This window comes from Drosophila ananassae, chromosome XR (genome assembly GCF_017639315.1).
Source record: "Drosophila ananassae strain 14024-0371.13 chromosome XR, ASM1763931v2, whole genome shotgun sequence".
Taxonomy (NCBI): domain Eukaryota; kingdom Metazoa; phylum Arthropoda; class Insecta; order Diptera; family Drosophilidae; genus Drosophila; species Drosophila ananassae.
In genome coordinates this window covers 3095267-3121947 of record NC_057932.1, presented here as the reverse complement: position 1 = coordinate 3121947, position 26681 = coordinate 3095267, and the positions used below count along the sequence as shown (strand labels likewise).

General features: G+C 33.8%; 2 protein-coding genes across 6 annotated transcripts; one reads left to right on the top strand and one right to left on the bottom strand.

Annotated features, from left to right (window-relative positions):
* On the bottom strand, positions 1 to 26681 carry LOC6494055 (clathrin heavy chain). Of its 4 annotated transcripts, none has more exons than XM_032456133.2 (7): positions 26598 to 26681; positions 20750 to 20952; positions 18761 to 18968; positions 14391 to 18692; positions 6058 to 6224; positions 389 to 475; positions 1 to 313 (listed from the first exon to the last, which is right to left on the bottom strand). In XM_032456133.2, exons 2-7 carry the CDS (start codon positions 20789 to 20791, stop codon positions 80 to 82), a joined length of 5040 nt encoding a protein of 1679 aa, XP_032312024.1. In that variant the 5' UTR covers positions 20792 to 20952; positions 26598 to 26681; the 3' UTR covers positions 1 to 79. The 4 variants fall into 4 exon arrangements, with proteins under 4 accessions (XP_032312024.1, XP_032312025.1, XP_014760052.1 ...); XM_032456134.2 differs by having other exon boundaries at positions 20750 to 20949; positions 26598 to 26667; XM_014904566.3 differs by having other exon boundaries at positions 26418 to 26604.
* LOC123257573 lies at positions 904 to 2296 on the top strand. 2 transcript variants are annotated; one of them, XR_006507681.1, is made up of 3 exons: positions 904 to 1616; positions 1683 to 1935; positions 2004 to 2296. XR_006507681.1 is itself a non-coding variant. In XM_044717275.1 (2 exons), exons 1-2 carry the CDS (start codon positions 964 to 966, stop codon positions 1876 to 1878), a joined length of 849 nt encoding a protein of 282 aa, XP_044573210.1. In that variant the 5' UTR covers positions 904 to 963; the 3' UTR covers positions 1879 to 2296. The 2 variants fall into 2 exon arrangements, 1 of the variants encoding a protein (XP_044573210.1); XM_044717275.1 differs by having other exon boundaries at positions 1683 to 2296.

Sequence of the window (26681 nt, the reverse complement as noted above, 5' to 3'; positions counted from 1 at the left end):
TTTAGATAAGTTATTATTATTATTTTATTAAATAGTAATATTTATTAATGCTGATACATTTTTTGAAGTTAATAATTTTCTACAAATATGGATAACCCAAGTTTCGTCCAGTAACGGCAGCTGATATTGGCGTAGCACCTGATGGATAGTTCTGAGGGTATTGCGAAGAAATACCAAGAGCTGGACCTGCAGTAATCATAAGTTGGGGTTCCATTTGTATAATATTTTTTTGTTCTGTACTATCATTATCCTTCTCTCGTTGTGCTTCGCTTAGCTCCAATTTATCAACCTTTATGGTGTATTCTCGCAAAACCTTAAATTTATTTTGGATGTTTAAGGATGATTTATATTAAAATTTATTAGATTTATTTTGAAATAATTGCATTACCTGTATTAGATAGGGCATAGCAAAGTCTAATATTTTATGTTTCCAGGCCAACTCCAAAATTATATCAGGGCGTAGCAATTCGTAGCACTAAAAAAAATAAAATAGGCAAAATAGTATTAATTATGATTTTTAAGCTCTATAACATCAATATAATAAATAAACGATGTTTAATAAGTTGAATCATGTAACGTACAAATAATTTTTCTCAGTACCACTAACAGTGGTAAGAACTCTCTGAATCCGAAAGACCTAATTATTTGTTTATTACATAGCTTGCAAATAACTGTTAACCGATTCGTGCGGTCTCAAAATAAGTGTTTGTCACTGAGACTTTGAGCAAAAAGTCTGAGAGCAACCGATTGAGTTGCTCTTATACAAATTTTGCTTGCGCTCAGTCGAAAAACAATTTTTTCTGTTTTCGTTTGGTCTGCTCATTCTCGGACCGTTTGCATGCGTTCGACGATTCAAAAAGTCTTTTGTGCATGTATGTGTGTATGTGAAGTTTCGTGGGCTCAACTTGTCAATTTGCTTTGTAAATCTCTCGTGTAAACAGTGATTCATCAAATTTATTGAAAATGGGACGAGAAATTAATAAAAAAAAAGTGCATCAATTTTTTATATTTAACAAAATGGACAACAAATCGGTGTGCAAAATGTGCGGAGTTAAATTAGCAGGTTTTCACTCTACAAATTTAAAACGCCATTTGACATCGAAGCATGGTGAAATATTTAAAGACTGTGACAGCGAAGAAGTCACCGAAACTCAAGTTGTGAAGAAAAGAAAAATTTCATTTGAAACTAGTGAAGGCACACTTATAAGTTCACTGGTGAAAATTGTCACAGCTGAGGGAAAGCCATTTATGTTCTTGGACAGCGAGGGATTCAAAGAAATTTTTGACCCAATTTATAATGTCCTTGGAATGAACGGAATTACATCAAGGAACATTATGAGTTTCGTTTCCGTAAAAGAACAGGCCATCAAAGACGGCATAAGGGATTTAGTTAAAGGAAAGCTGCTATCGTTAAAAATCGATGTGGCGACTAGAATGGAAACAGCAGTTCTATGTGTGAATCTGCAAATGATTCACACAAATATTAATAAAATGGAGATTGTTGTAAAGACATTGGGGATGATCCAGCTCACCCATGCACACACTGGGGTCTACATAAAAGAAAAAATTTTGGAAATTCTTTACGAATATGGCATTAATCTTAATCAAATCATCAGGTAAAAATGTGTTTTTAGTTAGTTTTTAATATTTTTGTTATTCAAGAAAAAAATGTATATACACAGTGTTGCTTCTGATAATGGGAGAAACATGGTCAAAGCCGTAGAAATTCTTAATGACGAAACGGAGAAATCCCTTTTTGAAGATGACACAGGTGAGGACAATTTGGTGGGTAATCTAGATGATCTGGATTTGGCGAATATTCATCTCGAACGGTGTGCTGCGCACACTCTACAGCTGTGTACAGCTGAGCGAGATTAGCGAAAACATTAGTATCTGCCGCAAATTATGCAAAAAATTGCGCACTGAAACTTATAGGTAAGTAAAGTTTAAATAAAAATCTATTTTTTATATACATGTATAAAATAAAAATGTAACCTGCGCAGACGCGTCTTAATCGAGCACAACAAAACTATACCCTTGCTCGACGTTGTCACTAGGTGGAATTCAACGTACTTAATGGTAAAAAAAACTACTTGTCCTAAAAGAGTTTCTGGCCGCTCAGTGTATCATTAATACCGCCGTAGAATGGGACTGGATGGAGACGTATGTCGACGCTTTCAAGGACGCATATGATGCGACCATAAAGCTGCAAAATACAAATTTAGTTTATAGTGAATTTTTCATTATTTCGATGGAACTTAAACTGAAATGCGATAACAGCCAAAATATTATAAAAGCTTTATTATCTTTATTATCTTTAGCTTTATTATCTGCAATTTATATGGATCCACGAGTGAATTGTATTTTAACAGAACACCAGAAATGGTTGGCTAAACAGAATTTAAAAAAAATTGCTTTTCGACTGCTTGAGCTGAAACATGTAAGACGAAGTATGATTGAAGTTTGGGTCCCGTTTCCTTTATATTATAGCTGCTTTTAGATACGTTTTCTTAGTTTAAATAATTAAAATTGTCCTCGTCAAACACTAACAGCTGTTCTAAGTTGTTATTGGAAAAAATAAATTTCAAATTAATTTTGTTTTATTATTAAAGGATCATTCCACAGAAACTGTTGTTTCGCAGCCAATTGATGATGTTGAACTGGATAAGGACTTTTTATTTTGATACCCACCAGAAGAAAAGTCGCTTTTATCAGCATTTTTGGATGTCGTGCAGACTGTTCCAGAAGCAAAGGATGAGCCTGTTTCGGACCAACTTGTCAAAATATATTTTGAGGTGGAGAACTTCGACAAAATATACTGTCGCTAACCTTTAAATGACGATGTATTAAATTTTTCTAGATATGTCAAGCTGAAATCGCCACATTTGAGTGCGCTGTCACAAGTAGTACTAGCCACACCGGCTACTCAAGTGTCGGTGGAAAAAGTAGTTCACTAGATTCTAAAAACTTGAATTCTTTATTAGTTTTTAAGCTTAACTCAAAATAAATGAATTTAGAAGGAAACTATTTATTGTTTAATTAAAATAATCAATATATTAGTTTGAAATTGGAAAAATTCACGTTTAAAATTTTAAGAAGTTTTTTTTTGTGAAAATTGCATGTACCATGTACCACTGCGCAGCGAAACGAAAAAGAATTATTGAAAAGACTTTTTGCGCTGACTTTTTCAGTCAATCGGTCTTTTACTGAGTCTCTCTGCGCGAGCGTCACTCGAATCTCTCATTGAGCAATGTTCGGTAGACGAGAGTTTCATGATTGGCTCATTCGTTCAACAGAAAACCGAAACAAAGACTGCTGCTCAGAGAGAAACCGAAACGGCATGTTTTTTTTCGGTTGCTCTTGCGAACAGAGCGTGAGCAAAAAAACGGTTAACAGTTATTTTCAAGCTATGATTAAAAGTATCTCTTTATCGAATTTTTTTTGATAAAGAGACTGCTAAAGAGCCAAGTATGTCTCACCAAAGCTCCCCCTCTCTGACTCTGGACATATTGCGAAAGCTACAGGCCAATGAAGGCATAGAAGATTTGGCATGAAGGCTCCGCCCCAAGTTAACTTTCCTTTCTTGTTTTTATTTAATACTAGCTGACCCGGAGAACTTTGTTCCGCGTTAATGGCAATAAATAAGCAGATTGTGTTTTTTTTTATTGGAAAAAATACAAAAAAAATTAAATAACTACATTAATCATTCATTATTATTTCTGTATTTAAGTACATAGGTTGCTCTTCATTTAAGAACCTTGTGATACACGACATTGTTTGTTTTATTATCAGGCGCAAAAACAAACAACGCAGATGGTTTTCCGACCCGTGAACACGCCACGTATAATTGACCATGGGAAAAACATGAATGTTCTAGATTTAAACCACAAACTTTTAAGGATTGGCCTTGTGATTTGTTGATGGTTATGGCAAATGCAAGACATATCGGAAATTAATGTCTTTTAAATTCAAACGGCATATCGGTTGGGATCATCGGGATCCTCGAAGTGAGAACTTCCTCACCTTTGAATTTTCCTATCATTATCGTAGCGTAAATTACATTGTTCATCAATTTACTAACTACCAAACGCGTACCGTAGCACAGTTTTGGTTGGTTTATGTTTCGAAGCATGATTACTACGGAGTCAACCTTTAGGCGTAAATTGTTCGGTGGTAAGCCAGGCACGTCCAAAGAGTTTAAAAATTCAATTGGATAGTTGGTGGCTTCATCTACATTTGTGACGCAGTCAATAGATTTGAATGAATGCATTGTTCCAATGATGTTATTTTTAATTATGTAGTTCAGGTCATCTGCATCTTTATTCTTAGCCGCTAAAATTGCTCGCTCACTCAACCATTCATTATTTTTGTAGTTAGAAATAATATTTGGAAATACATTGTTGATAAGTTCGTCTTTTGATGAGACAAAATTACAGAACTTATTTGGAAATGATATTAATGATAAACTTTATTAAGAAGGAACTGCTAACTTTAATTAGATTAAGGTATATAAATTCAAAAATTATCCATACCTAGTGAAAATTGTGGCGATAGAGATGGGATAAGTGATTATAGTTTGTACATAACGCAAGGAACAGAATTCGGGGATAGGTTGAACCAGAGCTACGTATAGTTGTAAACGGATCATTTAAACTATTTAAAAGATCGTTTCATGAAGGCTAACATTCATCTGGCCTTATTCACGGTCACAGAAAGGATATCTTTAAATGACAACTTATGATCAAATAGGACTCTAAAATCTTTTATCGATATCACCAATAACGAAACCACATTCCTTTTGCGACACCTGATGAAACCTGGATCAACTTGGATTTAGTGTTTTTAAATACCGCTCTCTGCTTGCGGTATGTTAAATAGGAGCCAATCCACATTAGAATGTTGGAAAGAAAACTCAACAATGACTGTTTTTGAAAAAGAAATCTATGATTCACGGAGTGAAATACTTTGCTAAAATCTTCGTCTGTTATATCTGTTTTCATACAGTTCAGAAATCCACGATGGACAGTGGAGGAAAATCCCAAGCAATTAGTGGAAGTGAAACGATGTTTAGTAAAGCCATGTTGAGAGGGCGAAATAATACTTTTGCAGAAATGTTAAAGTTGCGACGTAATCAATTTCTCCAGAAGTTTTGGTCTAACGCAAAGCTTATCTTTTTTTTTAAGTCAAGCAATTTATCGTTTAAACCTTTTTTATGAAGAGGAATAATATAAGACTTATAATATAAGCCGATGGCTCAACCGATGGAATAATTTAGTGATATATTAAGGCTTTCACAACTATATTTTAGTATGCAGTTCAGTACCACTAAATTTTCATATTATATTCCTTTACTACAACAGATTCGCTTACCTTTAGCTTGTAAAGGTCTATAAATCTTTTGTAGTTATATAAATCAATGCTGAGATATTTCCTTATTTTCATCTTCAAAATATTTTGGAAAATGTTTGGACAAAAATTATCTAATTAAAACAATACCTTTCGATTGGTGTATAATTCACTCAGATCGGATGCCAACAGAAAATTTTTAATTCTTCGGCTATACATGGAGTCTCCTCGCGCACGGCAAGGAATGCAGGTCGTCACATCGTGGACTGCCGTCCACAGTGATCTTTATTACTTTAAATAAAAAAAACTTTTAAAAAGTAGAAAAAAAACACTGTCTTATCTTCTCAATATCTGCAAAAACGTAGGAAGCGGGTCAAGTTCTGAACTGAGTACATGTATGGTGTTACTGTTTTTAATTTATTTCTATGCTATGCTATTTATATTTTTGTATACCTATATAGCATAGCTTTCTTCACAAAATCAGAATTTATCAGATATCAGAATTTTTTAAGCCAGTAGATTAAAGGTAATTTACAAAATCAAGCATTTTTTTTATTTGAATCGGACCGGATGTATACCCCAAATATCGGATACATCTGGCCGATTCTTATAAAAAAAAAATGTGCCTAATTTGGATTCGGTCAATCTGTCCTTTCAAATACCTGAACGATGGGTAGATCAATCATTCGGCGGATACGCTTAAATACTAACCTGATATAGGCATGCTGCAAAGCAGTCATGGGCATCACGCTCCAAAAACCAGCCCAACAACTCTTCAGCTAGTTCTTGTTTACCAGACTCTGATGCATACTCCATTGCGTCCTTATAAAGTTTGTCCTTCTTACAAAGTTCAACGCTTTGTTTCCATCGATTATTTCCTGGAATTAATAACAAAAAAGATTATATATACGAGTTCCGTTCGAGCAGTTTTGTTATTTGTGTGTTAAATAAAGTTCAATTGCCCCTACAAATTAAATTGGGAAGACAAAAAGTGGGAGAACGAGGGCAATAAATATATAAACCAACCCCGCACCCGAGACACCCAAAAAAATAAAGGAAAACAAGAAAGAACAGTTCACCCTCAAATCAATTTTTAATAAAAATGGAAGCAGCCCGAATCGTCTTTAAAAATAGCATGGTTGTGCCATTTTCGATTATTCAGTTACATGTCGTCCAACTACATACTATCCGATATATATATAACAATAAATGCTGCTAGTTAAGTGCAAGGGTATATAAACTTCGGCTCAGTCCGAAGATAGCTTTCCTTGTTTATTGATCAAAAAGTATAATATAATACTATTATACAGTATAATATATTACTTTCATAAATAAATAAGCTCAAACTTATTAATTTTTTTATGAGTTACAGATTTGGTAGTTCCAATTCTTTGGTTGGGCTGTTCAAGTGAGTGGCCGTGTATATTTATATACATATGTATATAGGTATGTATATAGGCATTTCAAGAAAAAATTTGCCACGAAGGAAAAGTTAAAATTTTATAAATATGAGTTATTTTAATTAATATTAATAAAGGAATATGTATGTGCTGAAAATGTTCAATGGCACCTTTGGAGGGAAATACAATTATTCCATTGCCAGAGGTAATGCGATGCATAAACTTGCGATTGACAAAATTAACGACATTGTTTTGTTAAAGGATGGTTTGAGACTTAAAAAAAAAAAATTGTTTTCAAAAATTTTTTATATAATAGAATATTATCTCAGGAATATCCTGTGAAAGTTTCTTGTCGATCGGACTAAAGCTCGCTGAGATATTGTCTAGTTACTTTCTACCCATATACTTTCAATTGCTTTTAAAATTTTAGACGCGTTTTTCGCAAAACAACTTTTTCAAGTCGGTGCGTAACGTAACTCAAAAAGTAATGCTCGGATCTAAATAAAATTTTTCACACATCTTTTATACAATAAATACTTGCGGATGAACGATCGCATTTATTAAATATTTTTTTTACCACTTTTACTGGCAATAATGGGCTGATTTTTATGTCAAAATGGTACCTCCGACTTTACAACCGCGCCAAAAATTCAAAATCGCATATTTTTCAATATTGCTTCGTTCATCTGCACACGAAACTAATATTTTAAATAAATCATTTCAATTTTTTTTATTTCCAATAACACTGTAAGGCCAGATTTTACGCACTGCAAGATAACAATTTTTATGCCCTTGCAGAGGGTTTTATAATTTTGATCAAAAGTGTGCAACGCAGTGAAGGAGATATCTCCGACCCTATAAAGTATATATATTCTTGATCAGGATCACCTCCTGAGTCGATATGAGCATGTCCGTCTGTACGTCTGTCTGTTTCTACGCAAACTCGTCTCTCAGTTTTAAAGCTATCGAGTTGAAACTTTGCACACATCCTTCTTTCCTTTGCAGGCAGTATATAAGTCGGAACGGCCGGGATCGGTCGACTATATCCTATAGCTGCCATATAACTGATTGATCGGAAATGCCATAACTTTGGTGTTGTTTAAGTTAGAGGGTTGGGACTTTCCACACCAAAATATCTTTGGTGGACATTTTGGACCAAAATATCTTATGTACAAAATTTCATAAGGATCGGCCGTCAATATCCTATAGCTGTCATATAACTGATTGATCGGAAATGCTATAACTTCGTTGTTTTTCAAGTTAGAAGGATGGGAGTTTTAATGGATTCCTCTTTTGGCAAAATAATTCGATTTGCCAAATTTCATAAGGATCAGCTATAAGTCTAATAATATAAGATGCGTGGCGCCACCTAGCGGACTGCGACTCAACTGCAAGGGTATATAAACTTCGGCTCCGCCCGGAGTTAGCTTTCCTTTCTTGTTTGAAGCGAATCCGGCCAACTGCCCGTCACGGGATAAAAAATAATTATTTCTTAACATAAAAAACTCCTAGATACTCTCTGTCGGGTCAAGCAGCCGCCGGAAAGAAGTTTGGCCGGCAATAATTTATTGAGTTCGGGACGTCACTTTCTTTTATACTTATGTATGTCGATCTGCCACCTGCATCTTCCGTCATGCACTAGCGTTTGTCTCGCTCTCTTCCGGGCTCTCCGCATCGCTCCGCAGCATCAAGCGTTGAGCCGCGCTCCCGCGTTTGTAGTCTAATTCGATCTTCACCCCCTCGCAGTCACATCTATATATATATCATTTTTATAAACCCAAAACATTTCAAATAAATTGTATGAATGTCTCTAAATTGAACTGTGCTTGTTTTTACTAAAGCCAATATTTAGAACGTTGAATATAGCTCCCGAAAACGATCGGTAACTGAACACTCTCCAAATATAGCCATGTATCGTGTAAAAAAATTGAATAATAATATTCACTCAGAAATGAAAAAAAAAATCGCAAAAATCTGTTTTTTTTTCAGCCTCTGAAACCATCCTGCCCCCTTAAGGGATAACAAAAAAGGCGTTTTGACGAAGCGAACCCAAGAAAGTTTGTTTTGCAGATCAATTTCGGTAAAAATTAAAGAACCATTTTTCAAAATGGAATTCAAAGCGCACATTATAATTATCATATAAAAAAACCTCTTGACGAGGTAAAGTACCGGTGACGAACCTGCATGCGAAACCCAAAATATCTGATATCAATTTTAGTGACGATAATATGCTATATAGGTGTACAAAATTGCATATAAAAAATATTCTTGTTCGGCACGTGACTGATTTTTTTTTTGTTTTTCTTGCACGTGCCGAACAAGAATATTTTTTATATGCAATTTTGTACACCTAAATAGCATATTTTCGTCACTAAAATTGATATCAGATATTTTGGGTTTCGCATGCAGGTTCGTCACCGGTACTTTACCTCGTCAAGAGGTTTTTTTATATGATATCAGTTGTTTTTTTGTATATATTGATCTTCAATTATTTAAAATAGAACGCATAACATATAGAATATATATACATATATGGAAGTAACCTCTGGACAGGCGATTTACACAGTTAGCAATACTTTAATTGTAAGGATAAACATCAAAACTATTTTTTTTAACTCTATAGATTTTGACATTCAAGAAGGTGGAATAATTAAAAACCTTTCCAAAGACGTAAAGAATTTTTCAATAGCTTCAGTGGCTCTGAAGTTATACGTATTTTTAATTTACAAAGGTTTTGGAATTTGGTTAGTTTAAAAATTTTCATTAAAAATTTGCCCAAAAATGTATTTAAAATCCAAAATTGTTTCGTAGTTGTGGGAAACCAAATTATTTTAACAAATTAACAAATGAGAGGCCTATCCTTATGAGAGTTCCACTATATAATAAATTATTAAAAAACAAGAAAGGAAAGCTAACTTCGGGCGGAGCCGAAGTTGATATACCCTTGCAGTTCAGTCGCAGTCCGCTAGGTGGCGCCACGCATCTTATATTATTAGATATATAGCGGATCGTATATAGTCGGCCAATCCTTATGAAATTTGGCATATCGAATTATTTTGCCCAAAAAGTAATCTGTACCAAGTCCCATCTTTCTAACTTAAAAAACACCAAAGTTATGCCAATTCCGATCGTTGTATGACAGCTATAGGATATAGTCGGCCGATCCTTATGAAATTTTGTACATAAGATATTTTGGTCAAACATAACATGTGTGGAAAGTCCCAACCCTCTAACTTAAAAAACACCAAAGTTATGGCATTTCCGATCAATCAGTTATATGGCAGCTATAGGATATAGTCGACCGATCCCGGCCGTTCCGACTTATATACCTGCAAGGAAAAAAAGGATGTGTCCAAAGTTTCAACTGGATAGCTCCAAAACTGAGAGACTAGTTTGCGTAGAAACCGACAGACAGACAGACAGACGGACATGCACATATCGACTCAGGAGGTGATCCTGATCAAGAATATATATACTTTATAGGGTCGGAGATGTCTCCTTCACTGCGTTGCACACTTTTGACCAAAATTATAATACCCTCTGCAAGGGTATAAAAAACAAGAAAGGAAAGCTAACTTCAAGCGGAGCCAAAGTTGATATACCCTTGCAGTTAAGCAGAAGCTTATGTTATTATTATATATATCGGATCCTATATAGTTGTCCGATCCTTATGAGAATTTCACCATCAACAAAATTTCTAATAAAAATATTGGAAACAGCCCCAAGCATCTTAAAAAATAGAAAGGTTGTGTCATTTCCGATCGTTCAGTTATATGGCAAGTATAGGATATAGTTGGCCGATTCTTATGAAACATAGGATTAGATTGCCCAAAACGGAAACCATAGATAGTCCCATCATTCTAGCTTCAAAAACAACAAAGTTAAGCCAATTATCCTAATAAAATTTTGCAAATCGGATAAGATTTCCCAAAATGCAATCTTATAAAACTTATAAAAGAAAACAAAGTTATGGCATATCCGATCAATCATATAATAAACATGTATTATATCTAAAATAAATGCGCAAAGATAAAAAATTAAAAAAAACTGGAAATTTCGTTTTTCCAGTTTTTCTAGTTAAACCAATTGTTGAATGTAACAATTTATTTTGGGTGTGCGATATAAAATAATAAATATTAGAAAAGTATTGGCGGAGTTGGTTTGCCTGGTTTTTTTTTAGCTTTTAATCCATGATTTGGCCCAAAACGGTGGTGGCTGCATTTATTTATATGCATTATATGCTCAGTGGGGGCATATGCATATAAAGCGTTCTACTCATAAAATTTTGCATTCTTCTCATTAAGACATGAGACACTGACACATAAAGCAGAATTACATCAAAATTTGCCATCAAGCAACAAAGTTCGAGATTAGCCGAGTGGAGAGCGTTGTGGTTTCTAACACGGGAGGGCCTGAGTTCTAACCCTAGTTTGAGTCAATGTTTACGTTTTACTTTTTAAGCCCTTTTTTATTTGGATTTTATTTTTGAAATATTTGAAAATATCTTATGTACAAACTTTCATAAGGATGGGCCGACTATATCCTATAGCTGTCATAGAACGATCGGAGTGGGCATAACTTTGGTGTTTTTTAAGTTAGAAAGATGGGACTTGGTACAGATTCCATTTTGGGCAAAATAATTTTATTGGCCAAATTTCATAGGGATCGGCCAACTATATCCAATAGCCGTCATATAACTGAACGATCGGAAATGGCACAACTGCAAGGGTATATCAACTTCGGCTTCGCCCGAAGTAAGCTTTCCTTTCTTGTTTTTCTTTGGGACCTCAAGATTGGTACCTCAACCGACCCGTCCGACATTTCTTTTAGAAGTTATTCAAGAAATTAGATTTTTACAGCTTTTTCAAAAAGTTGTAGAACAATAATTGCTCATATCATATGAGTCATATGACATTAACAAAAATCTCCAATTTTATTCAGGATTGCCAAGAAAAAAATACAGAGAAACAGACACACTGTCTTCATTTTGAAAAAACTGTAAAAATCGAATTTCTTGAATAACTTCTGAAAGAAATGTCGGACCGGGTCGGTTAAAGTACCAACCTTGTGAGTCTTCTCATTAAGACATGAGAAACTGAAAAACAAAGCAGAATTTCATCAAAAGTTGCCATCAAGCAACAAAGTTCGAGGTTAGCCGAGTGGGGAGCGTCGTGGTTCCTAACACAGAGGGCCTGGGTTCGAGTCCTAGTTGAGTCAATAATGTTTATGTTTTACTTTTTAAGCCCTTTTTTATTTGGATTTTATTTTTAAATAAATAAACTAAAATCTGAAAAGATATACTCCATATTTTTTAGGGTATTGACCAAATATATGCAGACTCCAAAAAGCAAAGTTGCCAATTAAATACACACACATGTATAAGTAAATGAAAGCTTCACAGGAGGATGCACAAAATGGGTAGCTACTTTAAAGGGCTATATCTTGATTTAACGGATTTTGCCAGATATGAGCGATATATCAAAAGTTGCGTCATCTCAAAAGCTATCTAAACGTGCAATATAAAAAGGATCAGTCGACCAAATTTTGAAAAATAATTTTTTTTCTTAAAAAAAAAAGTTTATTTTCAGTGTATTTTTTTTTGTGTACTATATAGACGTTTGGTCTTAAAGAAAGTGAAATTGATATTAAAAAAACCATTTCAACGGTGTAAAGCTCTTTTTAATATCTTTCTTAATTATAAAGTTATGAATTTTTTCATTCACAAAGTTTTTTTAATTTTTTGACGAAGCTTAAGGTGTTTTAAAAAGTTGTAGAACAATAGTTGCTCATATGATAGTAACAAACATTTTCCAATTTTTTTCAGGATTTTTAAGATAAAAATAGTGCAAACAGACAAACCGACAAACCGACGCAAACTGGCTTCATTTTGAAGAAGAAGAAAAAATCGAATTTTTCGAATAACTTCTGAATGAAATGTCGGATCGGGTCGATTGAGGTACCAATCGACGCGTATTCAGCTCTAGAATGCGAATATATAAAAATATTATATCTGGGGACTAAAATGTGTCCACCAGCTCCACTTTAGTGATTAAAAAATTTTTTACTTTCACCCTAATTTCTCCCAAACCAAATAACTTTTGGAATATGTTTCGACAAAAATTATCTCATTGAAACAATACCTTTCGATTGGTATATCATTCATTTAGATCGGTTGCCTACAGAAAATTTTTAATTCTTCGGCTATATATAGAGTTTCCTCGCGCACGCCTAGGCATGCAGGTCGTCACCTCGTGGACTTCCGTCCACAGTGATAAAAGTCTCAATATTTACCTGCGCTGCGTGGATTTCAAATAAAACTGAATCTCTGTCTGTAATTAACAATAGTCTAAAACACAACAAGCTGAAGTATTTAAATTTTTATCAACAGATTTGAACAATCTTAAAAAAATATAATTGAAATTTTGAAAAAAAAACTTTTGTTTTCTGGCGGAAGTAGCTCACAGTTGAAAAATAAATTAATAACTCACAGCCTAATAGATGTTGTTGTTGAATTTGGATGCAATGCTATTGAGTGTAATTACTTTGCATCATCGTATGGTAAAAAATTTGGGAAATAACTGAAATTAAAAAAGTTTTGTTGTCTTATGTATGTCGACAAAGGAAAATTTCGCCAATTCTAATGCAAAAGTGGGAATAGTCTCAAAATTTCAACGGGCTCAGAAAAATTCACAATGTTGCCTACGATGAACATTTTAATATCGAAATAGCTGAAACATTATGTTCAAATAAATATACATATATTTATCTTTGTTCGTAATTACAATATGTTTTTAATAAAAACATTTTTTCGTGAAAGTTTTAACTCCGTGGAAATCTTGAACCGTCGGCGACGTACCGCGAATAATAAAAAACTAATATTTTTGAAAATAATTAATATAAAAAAAATAAACCTATTAATCGGAAACTACATTTTTACATTTTTTACTACAATTTTCTAATAAAAATGTTGGAAATAGCCTCAAGCATCTTTAATAATAGCAAGGCTGTGCCATTTCCAGTACATAGTTCAGTTATATGACAGTTATAGGATATAGTCGGCCGATCCTTATGAAATTGGCAGACGTATATAGTTGGGCGATCCTAATGAAAATTTCGATATAATTATAATACCGTCTGCAAGGGTATAAAAACATATTTGTAGAGCTTTTAGAGAATTAAACGAAAATTTTACCCAAATCCGTAAATTATAATAACAACACATTTTTTTTTTATAAATTTAAGGGATATATAAAAATATTGTGCCAAATTTAGTTTTAAAAAATGTTACAATATTATATGCAGAAAATCTTATATATTTGACGTACAAACTCGCACAAATAACAAACGTTATAATTGGATAGACGATTAAAATTAAAAATAAAGTATTTTTTATTTCCATTTTTAAATTTCAAAATAAAAACTTAAATAAAATAATGTTGTTTACTTGTTATACTAATAGCTATTAGTAAAACAAGCTAGCTAAACTATAGTTTCAAGTCATGTTTCAAGTTTAATCTGTTTTTGTTTTAAGTCCAAAAAATTATCCAATTAAAAAATCTTACTTTTTGTGTGAAAAAATGTGGTAACCAAACATAATCAAACCCAAACCAAAAAAAGTTCAATTTAAAAAAATGGCGAACTTACCCTTGTATAAGTATGCAGCTATTCGTCTGAATTCAGTTAGTTCATGCTTTTCAAGCTTTTGAGCCAGTGCAATATTATCAAAATTGTCAAAGCCATCGATTGAATTCCTTAATCCTTGGTAGTCTTCCTCGTCAATTAAAAGTCCATTAAGAGCTTCGTTAATTGCCTTATTATTAAGAGATTGAACAGAGCGTAAATAAGGCTTCACAAGTGGGAGATACCCAGTTTTTGAAAAGTAACTAACAGCACGGGTATGATCCATTCTAGGTGCCAGTACAAGAAGGATATCATTCAACAACAATGGCTTATATTCAAGATAAAATTCAATGGCTTTGTAGTACAACTCAATATTTGCCACTTTAGTGATAATGTCCTTAAAATGACCTTCACGCCAAGCCTCAGTGGGATGAGCCATCATAGCTAAAACAGCATTGTCATACTCTTCGTATTTATCATAAAGAAAAACTAATTCAGACCACAAATGAGCTGATTCTGCAGCCCTCAGAACTTTTGGTATATTAACGCGTGACCAAAACAGTTCCAAATGTTCTCTCATTTTTGAGGGTTTGAATTTGGAATACAATATAGCAAGCTCTGTAAACATTCCCATGTGAGCACGTTCTAACCCCAGGGCAGATTCGAGTAACGCTATCAATTCATCGAAATATCCTCGATTCTGATAATAATTTATTAAATCCTCAAGCTCATCCGCGTGGACGACTATGTGTAACCCACACATTTGGGCTAGCCGAAATTCCTCTGCATTCACACAAGCAAAACATACTTCTTTCCAGGTTCGAGTAGAGTTTGCTTTTCGAGCAGAATCGACGGCCCCTTGAAACTCCTTAAGATATACTAGCGTAATTGCTAACCGTGCAAAGTTGCTGACGTTATTATAAAGCAGTTTTGCAGCATCATACATTCCATCATTAAAACAACGGTCACCAATTTTTTGAATGTCTGCGTGATTAGGGCCTGATATAAACTCCTCGAGATCGGCTAGCCTTCCTGTTCGCGCATATGCATATATTAATTCACTTTCGATATAAGATTCACGTGCCTTTTTACGCGCCATTTGTAAGTAGCGAACAAGGTCGTCCCATGATTCCACTTTACTGGCTACGTCAACTACATCGACATATGCACTCGGATCATCGGCTTTAATATATGAATCAATAGACTCTTTTACCAGCCCTTGTTGCAGCTGAGCTTTAGCCAATTGGGACCACACTGCTGCTTCGTTACAACGTTCAGCAAATTCGTTTGCCCTCTCCAAGTTGTTTACTTGATCAATGAGTACCTGAATAGCGGAAGTGTTTACGTCAAACTTCTTAAAAATAGCAAAAGCTTCTTCGTACAATTGGTTACTAATTGCAATGTTTGCAATGTCTGGGGCATCATAGTTATCCAAACGATTTATATAATCCATGACACGCGTACGATCTGCTTTGATTGCTGTAAGAATAAGCAAATTTTGTAGATTACGATGGTCACTAAACACTGAGGAGTCCAAAATAATCTTTTCAAGAAGTTCTATAAGTTCATTAGGTAAATCAGCAGTCATAAATGCTTTGACTGTCACCGAAATATCATCGGGGTCTTGAGTTTCAGACAAAGCCGTCTGCACAACTTGATCAATCAACGGACGTTTATAGGGATTTGATTCTGAAAGCACTTCTGCCCACAGTTCGGCATCTCGTCGTCCAACTAAATACCTGGCTTCACTTTTAAATAGAGAATTTTCGTTACAAACTGCTATCAGTTCGCGGTCACAATGACCCCGTTCATACGCGACACAAGCCAAGTGGGGATCGCGTTTCTCGCAATACCGACCCACCACACGACTGTCGTAGTATTGATTTTCCTTAAGAAATCGCTCTGGATTGTTATTTGAATCAATGTAAATCTTGGCCAATGCGTTGTGCGTGGCGGCCTCAACGCAACCTTCATGAACACGTGATTCTAACCACGTCAAAAGAAGTTTTAGCCGATTGCGTTTTTCAACTTCTTCCACAAGTTCATCTGTAGAGAATTGTCCTTTTACAACTAAGATAAGATTTTTAATGATATCTTCGCTGCAGTCAACATCAAGAAGTCCACCCACTACAACTGGTAAACGAGAAGGATTAACTTTTTGCACATATATTTCAATATATTTTTGAAGATTATTACGGTATAAGTAAAGTACCAAATCGTGAACGAAGTCAAATCGATCACAAACAATAATTAAAGGAAGTTGATCAGTAAGTTTTGCTTCTTTTAGGAAATTTTTGACCCGTTCAGGATTGTAGCAATTTGATTCTCGACAAATACGCTCTACTTCCTTAATTTGATTAGTTTTACATGCAGCCTGAATGTATTTAAAGTGAACCTCAGGGTCTTGCGAAAAATTCACAATGCTGCTTAGAAAGTAGAATAAACCGTCGTAGCTTTTAAAGCTTTCGAAAAGATCAATAAGAGCTTTAGTTGTAAGTTGTTCATGGTATTTGGTTGCAATCTGAACGCAAATTTGGAGGTTCTGGCGTAAATTGGCTGTAAGCATCGCTTTTAGACATTCTATGGAGTCCTCTACAGATAAAGTGCCAAAGAAACTGACCAACCATTCGGCATTTAGCATGTGAGTATGCACAACGGCCCTTTTGATATCATAAAGATCTGTGTAATGCTCAAGAGCACGTTGCAGTAATCCTGCTTTCTCACACAATTGGGCAATATGGGCACGATCGTAATGAGTAAACATGGCGTTACCCAAAATAGCATCAGCCACTTGGGGCGCAGACATAAGGTTCATTTCAAGTAAACGCGTCTGAAGGGCACCTTCTGAAGCTCGATTATGTTTAAGAGCGTCTAAAAGAAACGCTGTACACTGCTGCACCATAGAATGTTCCATAAATATATCCACAATCTGGCTGATATCCGCCAAAGGCTCTTCTTCTGCCACAAGCATGGTGGCAAAGCCAGCCCCTTGTTCGGGATTGCTTCGCATTACCGATCGCAACAGATAAATATAATCAGGCGTGAAGTTTACTTTTTTAGCGTATAGTACAATCTTTTGGAACTGTCCAGTTTCAGCAAAACATTGAATGACCTTGTTGGGAACATTTGCACGCAAGTATATGGAAAGAGCCAGAGTAAGATCGGAAGCCTTTACGAGATCACCTAGCTCCTCGCTGCACTCTAATTTTTCTTCTTTAAGCCACTTTTCGCACAATTGCTTCTTTCCTTGCAATAGAACTGGACGACACAGCTCTAGAGATTCAAACTTATTTAATTTTCCCTGGTCCAAAAGAATTCCAAAATATTGCAGTAATGGAGGTGTTGTCGATCCTGCTGGTGTTTGAACTTGCTGAAACCGTTGAATGGTTTGTGGAGTACGTAAAATGGCTTTGGGTGCTAGAGCAGCTACTTTTGCAGCTTCAGCATATTGACCTGCTGTAAATAGCTTATTAAACTTGCGTACAAAAAGTTCTTCGGCACCGGCCAAATTATTACGAACAGCCATGCGTAGCGCTAAGTCAGGATTTTGCAACACCGTATTAATGTACGGAATTATTTGTTCCTCATCCACAGTCACAGATAACACTTGTCCTTTACGATTAACGCCAATTATACCTCCACTGGATTCGTGTGGTGCAGTTACAAAAATCGTATCCGCAGATATGCGATTCATGTAAATACATGTAGCTGTTTCCATATCGTAAAGATGAATGTATCCATATTTCGTTATCAAATATATTGTATCATACTTGACCGAAACTTGCATAGCGACTGGGAAATCATTTTGCGCTTCTGGCGGAAAGAACACATCTACAGCTTTCTTAGGAAAAGCCTGGTTACCATTTGGCGGAGTTCCTACTTCGATAATATGAAGCTTGCCGCCAGTAGCAGTACGCACAGCAAAACAAAACAACGTTGTTGGCTCTTTATTACCATCAATTTTAAAAGTGGCAAAACTAGCAGCGTGACCTTCAATGGCTTGTGAAACCTTGCGTTCTACCGAATATAACTGCATAGCACCAGCAACTCGGCTGGGCAGCGCGGATATTCCCACCAAAAGAAGCCATTGTTGCGTAGCGTTGCACCGGTAATTAATTATTTGGCATCCATTAAGAGAAGAATGTCTGTCAAACATTTTTTGTGGCATTGAATCACCTTCCATTGACCAATGAAATACGCTCGTTTCCGTAACAAGCGCTAAAGTATTCAGCGATATCCATTTCCAAAACACCACATCTTCACTCATTGTATGCGCTTTCATTTTAGATTTCATTTCAATATTAAAAATCTGCAATGTTTTTTGTGCTATAAAACAAAAAAAAAAATTATAAAATATTAATAATTATTATTTTTGGATTTAAAAGTTGTTTTACCTTTAAGGGCAATGACCTTGCTTGCCGGATTCATAATTGCAGAGTCCGCTGATATCGGTCGACGAGTGGGATTAGTAGCATCATTCATATCGATTATAACCACTTGGGCAGTATCATTTACTTTCTCTCGAACACATATAAACTTATCCGATTCCATCGTAAGAGTGCTGAACGAAAATGAGTTTGCATTGATCCCAACATTTGTAAGCTGTTTATAAAAAATATAGAATTAGAATAAGTAAAAGTAAAGGATGGTTAATTGGAAAATACATAGAATAATGGCCAGGTTCCTCCAAACAATTTTCAAAAAATCGAAAAAATTTCCCTTAAAATTTTAGGAAGTTTTGTTAGGTATAATACAGAATAAGCGCCAAAGATCTGCGCGACCTATAGAGGTATAAAACAAAGGAGAGCGGGTCGTAACAATCCTTTTTTTCAAAACTACGACAGAAGTTGAAAGTTATTAAGATATTTCATGCATGGTAACTAGTCATACCTAATGTAACCTGTAAAAAGTTTCAACATACTTTCTTTAAAAACACCAAAGTTTCCGATCTCCGCCGTTATGGATTAAACTGAGTGCAAAGTTTAAAAAAAGGAGGATATGTGCATGTTTAAAGTCAATAGCTTTAAAAATAGGAGACTTGTTTGCGTCGAAGCAGACAGACGGACTAATCAACTAGTACAGGAATCCCTCGTGGATGGATTCTCTCACCAAAATTTAAGCGCTCCCATCGAAACACATAGCTGTAAAATTTATATAAAGGATATAGTCGTTTATTTCTTAATTCCCATATATTCATAATATTGATAATATTTTTATAGATTATAGTAAAAGTTTTATAGCGATAGCACATTTGGTTTCATACAACCGTGCCTAACCAAAGAACGTTTCGAATTTTGAAAACTACGTGTATTTTAGACGTGTGTTTGGGAACGTTGTCCTGCATAAATTTGCACCTCAAAGACATTTCCTCTTCGAGATATACCCACAACCTAGCATAAAATTTGTATCATTATATTTACAAAATCTCTGTCACTCATATTGTCTAGATTCACTACACTCTGCTAACATACTCAAAACTACTCTAGTTTAATATTAATTAGTTCTACATGCATTACCAATGATAAGTGAAGTTGATGTTAAACAATTTAATGGTTGTCCGCAATGGACAGTTTTAAATACAAATGTACCCTGCTATTAAAAAAAAAAAAAAAAAAATATTGTCCCGCACCTATCGTCGTTATAACAATATTAAATGATATAATATAAAGAGTTAACAAAATTGAAGGTCGAAAAAGCATATGGAAACTATGAGATCGATTTACATATATTTTTTGATTACAGCGAATTATAGCTTTTATTTTCAATTTAAAAAATTTTTAAATGTTAATATCACGTACGAAAATTTTACCTCATATGAGTTCCTCTTCTTTTGTATTACCATTGGAAATTTTTTCTTGCTTATTTCTTTGTATTTTTGTACTTTCATATGATAAAAATTTCATATAAATGCGAAGTTATATATACACCCATTATTGTATTAATACACTTACTCTTCTGACACTTTCAATTAACAAAAAGACCATTTTAGTTATTATAACATAAATTTGAGATGTCATTATAAACTTTTGCTGATTCCGGGACCTACATCATATAGTGTGAAGCAACTACCACATATTTTTCTAACCCTCCCTCTTTGATGAATTTTTATTACCCTGCAGGCGGTATTATAATTTTGGTCACAAGTGTGCAACAGGATCACATCCTGTGTCGATATAAGCATGTCCGTCTGTCTGTTTCTATGCAAACTAGTCTCTCATTTTTAAAGCTATTGACTTAAAACTTTGCACACATCTCTCTTTTGTTTGCAGGCAGTATATAAGTCGAAACGGCCGACTTATAATTATAATTTAAACATACAAAATAATATAATTTTTGGAAAATTGTGATTTTTAAAATATAGTATAATATTAGCTAATACTTACTTGCAAATGCTCCTGAAAACGTATCGGGAGCGGTTGTGCCATTTTAACTTATTTTGACACTTTTAACGAATATGAAACTTTAATAATCAATTTTAATAACCACTTTTATTCGAGAACGTGGATGTGTACTAATTTTACCGCTTTTAAGTATCAATATCTCAGTTTTTCTCCAAAATGACGTTTGTTTATTTGTCCTTTATCTGCTGAATAAAAGACAAAAAATAATTGTACATGAATATGTATATAAATTAAACCTAGTACTCACAACGGGAAAACATGTTTGACGAGCAAAAAAGTTATTCTTTCTACGGTTCTATTGTCAATCAATTATGCGTTTTAAACATGTTTTTGTTTTTTTTAATTGCCTCCTAAAATTTTTGTGTATAGTTGGCATAAACTTTTTTGTTCTATTCCACAAATTCTGAATCTCTAGACGAATTTCAAATATTTTAATTGGATCGATGATTTCAGGTAAATCGAAGTCATCTAATCAACTTTAAGTATTTTTTTTTTGATCTAAGTATTTGATGGAGAACAGACACCTCTCGCTCACTCTCATAGCTGAGAAACAGTTTTTCTAAGTAATAGTAATAGTATCCGGATTCTTAGCTCCCGCTTAAGATAAAGCCTAGTGCTCAGATCGATCAAAAAAGTTTTTCAGTCATGAGAGTGAGCAAGAGGCATATCGTTTTCGTCAGAGTCTGGGGTCGGTTCGCCACCAAGTACTCAGATCGAACAAAAAATATTAGAATTACAATTTACCAATGCCAACCCGCAGCGATAAAAAATTTGCAGAACCCAGCAAATGATTAAGAAGTTATTTCATTTATTCAAATGTAAATTAAAGTTTTTTTGTGACGCTTATTGTGGGACATGAGTTTTGAAATATTAATTATTAATATGGTTTTTAAACCATGACAATAGACCGTTATTCTGTCCACTATTAAAATCAACTTAAAAGAATTCAAAGAAAACTCCCAGGAGGTATTCCTGCCAATGAAAATAAAACGTCGTTCTAGTAAGAATATACAATGAATATTATATATGCACATTTTTATGATATTTTTCTTTTATTCATGCAAAAATGCATGCTTAACAAATCAGACCGTGGCTGTAATCATTATGATTTTTATTTTAAAAATCACTAAATAATGATTATGAATTCATTTTTATTTTTTCGTTCAGAATAATTATAATTCTTTGAGGGAAAAAATAAAAATTAGGAATAATCAGTATCTGTGATATGTATTTTTTTCGCTTAAGATTAAGATAGAGAAAAGCGACAAGATGTAGTACTAGAACTTTAAATTTAAAGCTGCGTTATTGCCAGTACGTAGCCTGGTGGGGACTAAATAGATAAAAATGGCATGAGTTTATATTTCGATCCTTAAGCATTAGGTTATTTGCTGAACACCACTTTTGAAATTTATCGAAATCGAATTAATGTCAAAAATATAAGAAGTGAATTAGTTAAGGCAAAGGCCATTTCGTTAATAAAAAATGTAAAAATTTTCCTTGGGGAACACCAGATGTTACGCGCACTAGGCGCGAGTGACAATTTAGAAGCATCTCAATAATTGGCAGTGTCGGATTTTTTCCCTTTTTTGTGAAGAGGAGTAATAAAAGTTTCGGAAATGAGCGGAATGTTTGAAGTTTCCAGAGATATATTAAAGAATTAAAGGAGAGTTTTAAAGAATAAACGGGTGTAAGGGGTGAGGTGGGTTTACTCAGCCAAAAAATTTAATTTTGCCGATTTTACTCGGCCAAAAAATTGACTATTTTCAATATTTTTTTTTATACAAAGAATAAAAAATTTAGTACAACTTTCAAGTTTCTTAAATATAAATTTTTGAAGAATTTCTAAAATTTTCAGAAAGAAATATTAAACAGTCAGCCATTCAGACGTCATTTCTGGTGACCTCTCGGAAAAAAGTTGCTTCCTCATTGACAGCACAATTCCTGACAGAATCATGAGAAATGAAAAGACCAAATACTTTCTTTTAGTACAGACCAAAATTAGAAACTGAACGAAGGAAAAATAAAAGAAGTGAAAATTGGATTTTTGAGACCCATGTTTGCAAAAAAAAATTCAAATTGTGGTGAAATTTGATTAAAGGGGGCAGGATGGTTTCAGAGGCGGAAAAAAATGTTTGCGATTTTTACACGATAAATAGCTATATTTGGAGAGTATCTAGGAATTATTTTTAAGAAATAATTATTATTTATCCCGTGACGGGCAGTCGGCCGGAGTCGCTTCAAAAAATTTTGGCGCGGTTGTAAAGTCGGAGGTACCATTTTTACATAAAAATCAGCCCATTATTGTCCGTAAAACCGATAAAAAATAAATTTAAGGTAGTAGACCAATGTAACGGCCCAGATTCGGACGTTTTTTTGAATTTTTTTTTTAACAAGAAAATAAAATGCAATCGTCTTGTAACTTTTACATGTTTATTTTAATAATTTCTAGGGTACAAAAAAATTAAGTTGACTCAATTATACTTTAAATTAGTAACAGTAATAAGGTAATGAAATAAGGTTCTTTCAAAAAATGTCGAAAAAAAAAATCGATTTTTGAACCCATCACAGTGGTCTACTACCTTAAAAATAATGCTGTCGTTCATCCGCAAGTATTTATTGTATAAAAGATGTGTGAAAAATTTTATTCATATCCAAACATTACTTTTTGAGTTACGTTACGCACCGACTTGAAAAAGTTGTTTTGAGAAAAACGCGTCTAAAGTTTTAAAAGCAATTGAAAGTATATGGAAAGAAACTAGAAAATCGGTATCTCAGCGAGCTTTAGTCCGATCGACATGAAACTTCCACAGGATATTCCTGAGATAAAGTTCTATTATATAAAAATTTTTGGGAAAAAAATTTTTTTGGAAGTCTCAAACCATCCTGCCCTTTAAAAATTTTTTTTTTTTTAAGTTGTTATCAACGAAAAAAAAATCCTTTCTTTCAAGTTCTCGAAAATCGTATCTCGAAGGCCTGTGCAAAATTTGATCAAGATCGGTTGTGTAGTTTCCGAGAAATCTTGTCAATCGACTTTGAAAACATAGTGTTGAGAATAACGCGTTTAAAGGTTTGCGCTCTGCCTGACCTCGAGCGTATACCTTTTCAAGGCTGTATCTCCGAAACTTTTATTCGAATCGACTTGAAAATTTGGGAGAATATTCTCGAAATTCTGTAGAAATTTATAAGACAATAAAAAAAATTGATTTTTTTGAAGAGGCTGAACCCACCCAAGCTTAAGAGATCGATAATAAATTGAATATTATAGGTGTAAGGCTGAGCCGGAATGATTTAATAGACACTAAAGGTCAATAGAAGAATTTATTTCGATTAAAACCTCAAGCGTGCTATGGATCTTTAGAAAGAATCCAAGCTCTGGAATAAGTGTGTTAGAAAGAGGCAAAGCTCTGGAATAAGTGCACTTCCATCTGGATTTGAAATAAAACACAAATCATTATCAACATTAGACAACAAGAGTTCTGGGATATAAAAGCCACCCCGAGCTACCAGATGGACGCAATAAGACATAAGATTAGAAACCGATTAAAAAGCGGACAGGTGTAGCCAGTATGGGGGCGGTTTGGAAGAAGGCGGTATGTATGTAGAAACAGGTAACGTATAAAGATTGTCAGATAAGGATGAAATTCTATCTATGTATACCAATCTCATAAATGATGAATCAAAGCACGAAAAACGAGAAACGAAAGACACATAGTGCGCAAATGCAAAGGTAATCTTTTTGCATCCTCCATCCTCCTATTCGAAATATTTTATTTTAAACTTGCTGTATTTTTCCAGATATCATATAGTTGGAAAACTCGACTTTAGCCTTTTTTTGTGTTTTTATTTTAATTTTTTAAATTTCTTTTAAAAAAACACCACATGTTAAAAGTGGTAAAGTGATTTTCAAAAATTCTAAGTAGTTTTAAATATAAAGCAGTTAGAAGGCAGTCTTTAAATTAGCAAAATTACTTTCCTTCATCGTATCTAAAAATCAAGAAAGGAAAGCTAACTTCGGGCGGAGCCGAAGTTGATATACCCTTGCAGTTCAGTCGCAGTCCGCTAGATGGCGCCACGCATCTTATATTATTAGATATATAGAAGATCGTATATAGTCGGCCGATCCTTATGAAATTTGGCAAATCAGATTATTTTGTCCAAAATAGAATCTGTACCAAGTCCCATCTTTCTAACTTAAAAAACACCAAAGTTATGCCAATTCCGATCGTTGTATGACAGCTATAGGATATAGTCGGCCGATCCTTATGAAATTTTGTACATAAGATATGTTGGTCAAATATAACATGTGTGGAAAGTCCCAACCCTCTATCTTAAAAAACAACGAAGTTATGGCATTTCCGATCAATCAGTTATATGGCAGCTATGGGATATAGTCGACCGATCCCGGCCGTTCCGACTTATGTACTACCTGCAAGGAAATGAAGGATGTGTGCAAAGTTTGAACTCGATAGCTCTAAAACTGAGACTAGTTTGCGTAGAATTCGACAGACAGACGGACATGCTCATATCGACTCAGGAGGTGATCCTGATCAAGAATATATATACTTTATAGGGTCGGAGATTTCTCCTTCACTGCGTTGGACACTTTTGACCAAAATTATAATACCCTCTGCAAGGGTATAATAACGACTGGACTGAATGATATTTAAGTACTCTAAGCTCATGTTAATGTATCAAATGATATAGAGTAAATAACAAATTTCCAAAATCTGATTTTTTTATAGCAAAAAAGGTAACCCCAAAATCCTCAACTGCATACTGCCGTTTAGAATGGCTAGTTCACATTTTATAAAATATTTTTAGTTCAAAGTTTATTTTTATATACATATGTACATACATATGTAGCTTTAAAATATGTTAAAAAATTATACAAATGTGAAAGCTCTACCTATATTCTTGCGGCAGAATAAAAATCCTAAAAACAGCCAAAAATAAAATAAATAAAAAACTCCGCCACACGAGAAGACACCCTTTATTTAAAAATTGGGCGGTAACAAACAAGAGAACTCCCATAGAAACATAGTTCTCCATGTTTCGCTTCGGATAAGTACATACATATGTATATTCTGTACAATATGGTATTGACAATCATATCATATTGCATGTATTGTGAAAGTTTTCAGGTCATTTAAAACGTTACATCTCTTGATGAATAAACATATATTTTTAAAGTATATAAAAAGAATACATGGTTTAAAGTCAGATTACTTCGATATATAACAATATTTTCTTTAATGTACATATGTTTTAAATATACATACATTCCTTTTGTTTTACATATTTATGGATGCATGATGCATTTGGTAGAATGTAAGTAAAGAAACGAGAAATCACAAAAAAGTGACGTGTTTAACGAATATACATACATATACGCAAGTAATCCGCCATTTTTTTTTTGCCAAAACATTAGTCATAGTTGATTAGAACTTTTTTCGAATTAATCTTGTGTTTATCCGCATTTAACATACATTACATTAACTAAATTAGATAATTGTGTTTATATAATTACTAAACTAAAAAATATATAAAAAAAGGTTCTAAAAACATAATTCGTCCGCATAAATTTCAATTTCAAAGTTTTTTTGTACATTATATATAGATTTATAGAAGAAATAATTTAAATTTTATTTACTTTGTAGATATCATAATAAAACAGTTAATTCACCAGATTTAGTAAGAGCTTAATAACGAATATATATACATATATGTATATTTATTAACAATTGCTCCAATGATAATTTTTTTTAATGAACAGCACAAGATTGGTTTAACAAGTTTCAGATGTTGAAAGTAACCACATAAAAACACTCACCATCTTTTTTTTATCGAGAATCGGTCACCTAACTCACAAACGATATTATGGGATTCGCTTGAATATTAATACATTACAATTTAC

What these genes read in the sequence shown, in the direction of transcription:
- LOC123257573 (XM_044717275.1), top strand. Translation starts at nt 964, where the DNA reads ATGGGACGAGAAATTAATAAAAAAAAAGTGCATCAATTTTTTATATTT. An exon ending in AATCTTAATCAAATCATCAG is followed by an intron (nt 1,617 to 1,682) that starts GTAAAAATGTGT and finishes GTATATACACAG; the next exon opens with TGTTGCTTCTGATAATGGGA.
- LOC6494055 (XM_032456133.2), bottom strand. Translation starts at nt 20,791, where the DNA reads ATGGCACAACCGCTCCCGATACGTTTTCAGGAGCATTTGCAA. An exon ending in GTTTTCAGGAGCATTTGCAA is followed by an intron (nt 18,969 to 20,749) that starts GTAAGTATTAGC and finishes TTTTATAAACAG; the next exon opens with CTTACAAATGTTGGGATCAA. An exon ending in CTATGCCCTATCTAATACAG is followed by an intron (nt 314 to 388) that starts GTAATGCAATTA and finishes AATAAATTTAAG; the next exon opens with GTTTTGCGAGAATACACCAT.